The sequence below is a fragment of the Austrofundulus limnaeus genome, unplaced genomic scaffold (genome assembly GCF_001266775.1).
Source record: "Austrofundulus limnaeus strain Quisiro unplaced genomic scaffold, Austrofundulus_limnaeus-1.0 Scaffold1, whole genome shotgun sequence".
NCBI lineage: Eukaryota > Metazoa > Chordata > Actinopteri > Cyprinodontiformes > Rivulidae > Austrofundulus > Austrofundulus limnaeus.
The window spans coordinates 3,378,273-3,380,339 of NW_013952403.1; the positions used below are offsets into that span (position 1 = coordinate 3,378,273).

General features: G+C 35.8%; 1 protein-coding gene across 1 annotated transcript in view; it reads left to right on the plus strand.

Moving 5' to 3' along the window:
* Window positions 1–399, plus strand: part of cdx4 (caudal type homeobox 4) — a gene marked incomplete in the record, with an annotated part of 4,573 nt that extends 4,174 nt beyond the window's left edge. The window contains 1 exon segment of the mRNA XM_014005265.1: window positions 84–399. Coding sequence (XP_013860719.1) covers window positions 84–317 — 234 coding nt within the window.
* Window positions 400–2,067: the final 1,668 nt, after the last annotated feature.

A 2,067-nucleotide genomic window follows, 5' to 3' on the forward strand; every position in this document is an offset into this window, starting at 1 on the left:
GATTTTTCATTTTTAAAGTATTTAGAGATCAAAAATATTATTTTAATTTCCTTTTTTTGTGTGTGTGTCTCTTGCTTTTTCAGGTGAAAATCTGGTTTCAGAATCGCAGAGCCAAAGAGAGGAAGCTGATTAAAAAGAAGTTGGGTCAGTCCGACGGCAGCAGTGGTTCGGTCCACAGTGACCCGGGTTCTGTGAGCCCTCTGCCCGTACCGGGATCCCTGAGCCCCACAGAGATCCACAGCTCTCTGTACCCCCCTCCGGGAATGAACACCCTGCCATCCATCAGGAACATACAGCAAGTGACTGTGACTCAGTGAAAACAGTTCATGTGGACCTCCTCTCCAAACTGAGCACTCCCAACAGGCTGGCAGAACACTTGACAGGCAGCAAAGTTAAAAATAATAATACGAAATAAATAAAAAAAAGGGATCCGAACTCACAAGGATACAGATTTGATTTATAGCAACAAAATGCTGGAGGTTCTTTGAATATCTTTTTATAGAATAGTTCTAATGGGGGGCGCTGGGAAATGAAAGCTTTAAATTGTTTGTGAGTTATAAGATATAAATATTTGGTTTTGTATGTGATAAAGTGAATGTGTTTGTGAATAAAATTAGTGTGTGGGGGGGAGTTTTGAAACTGGATAAAAGGCAGCTGAACCAAAGTTTACTTGACAAATCATTGACATGTTTTTGGCACAGTTCTGTGAAGAGCAGCTGGTACTGATACGGGTAAAAAAATGGCTTCTTTATAAATGTAAATAAAGTGAGTTTTGTAGTTTACGTGTATTAATTGTTGCTTTTTTATTATGAGGCTGTGAAATGGGCTTTTATGAATGAATGGACAAATAATAGCCTGAATCTGTTTTTTATTGCTAGTTTTAATAAGTGTTGTTTGGTCCAAGTATTTTTTTTTATTGACGTGTATAATCTGAAAGAGTTTATCATTCTGAGCAGCTTTGATTCTTCTCTCTGACATGTCTGGTTGTGTTCACACACCAGCTCCAGTTAAAGGCTGCGACTGTATGGCAAGTGGATCTGTCATATAATAGTCAACTCAAGAGTCATCTCTGCAGGTTGTCATTTTGACCAGGTTACAATCAGTCATGTTGAAACATGATGGTTTTAGCTGTTCTGGGCAAACATTGAAAAGGTAATGCACACTCTCAACAAGATATCACATTCAGAGTATGGCTACAACTACAAAACTTTTTAGCTCAAAATGTATAAAATTGACAGAATTTTAGCCATTTTTGTAAAGTTAGTTGGCTGTGGTGATCATCTCAAATCAGGCTAGCTTCATAAATTACTTAATTGTTTATGTAAAACAAAATATTATTTCCCAAGAATGACATTAAATACTGCTCTGAGGTCTACAAAATATGTTGCTAAAGAAAGAGTTGACTCCAATGTGTTACTGGATAAATTTAAACCAGGATCTTGCACTTTCTGTTAGCACTCAGAATGGGTATTGTGGATCAGATCGTCTGCAATTTTAGCTCAGTATTTGTAAAATGAACTGCTTGTGTGTTTTAAATCTGTCGGCTGTGACTGCCATCTTGAATCAGTTTGACTGTAAAATTCGACAGTTGCAGATGCACATCAAATAATCCAGTTTCCCATGAGATTTTTTTTGCAAACAGACAGGCACAAAAACACAATTGTTTGCCTTTGCTTTTTGACAGTGGATATTTAAAATAACACATTTATTAAAATTAAAACTAATATTTTTAAGTTTCCCACTATAAATATTCTGTCAGGATTTTTTTAACAACGTTTCAGAAACCAATCATTGGCTGTACATTTAAACTGATTGACTTTTGGAGTCAATTCAAGATGGCTGCTACATACAATTGATATTATTCATCATAAAAATGGCTATAACTCTTGTTATTTTGAATAGCACATTTTTCCAAGGTTTGACATAAACTCTGACAATAGCTTCCTTCAAGGGAAGCTAGGCTTTTATTTGACATCTAAAAACAATTTAACAGTTTAAAAGTACAGAATTATTATTGTCTGCTCCAGTATCAAATAACCATATGTTTGCTCCTTCACTAATGGACTC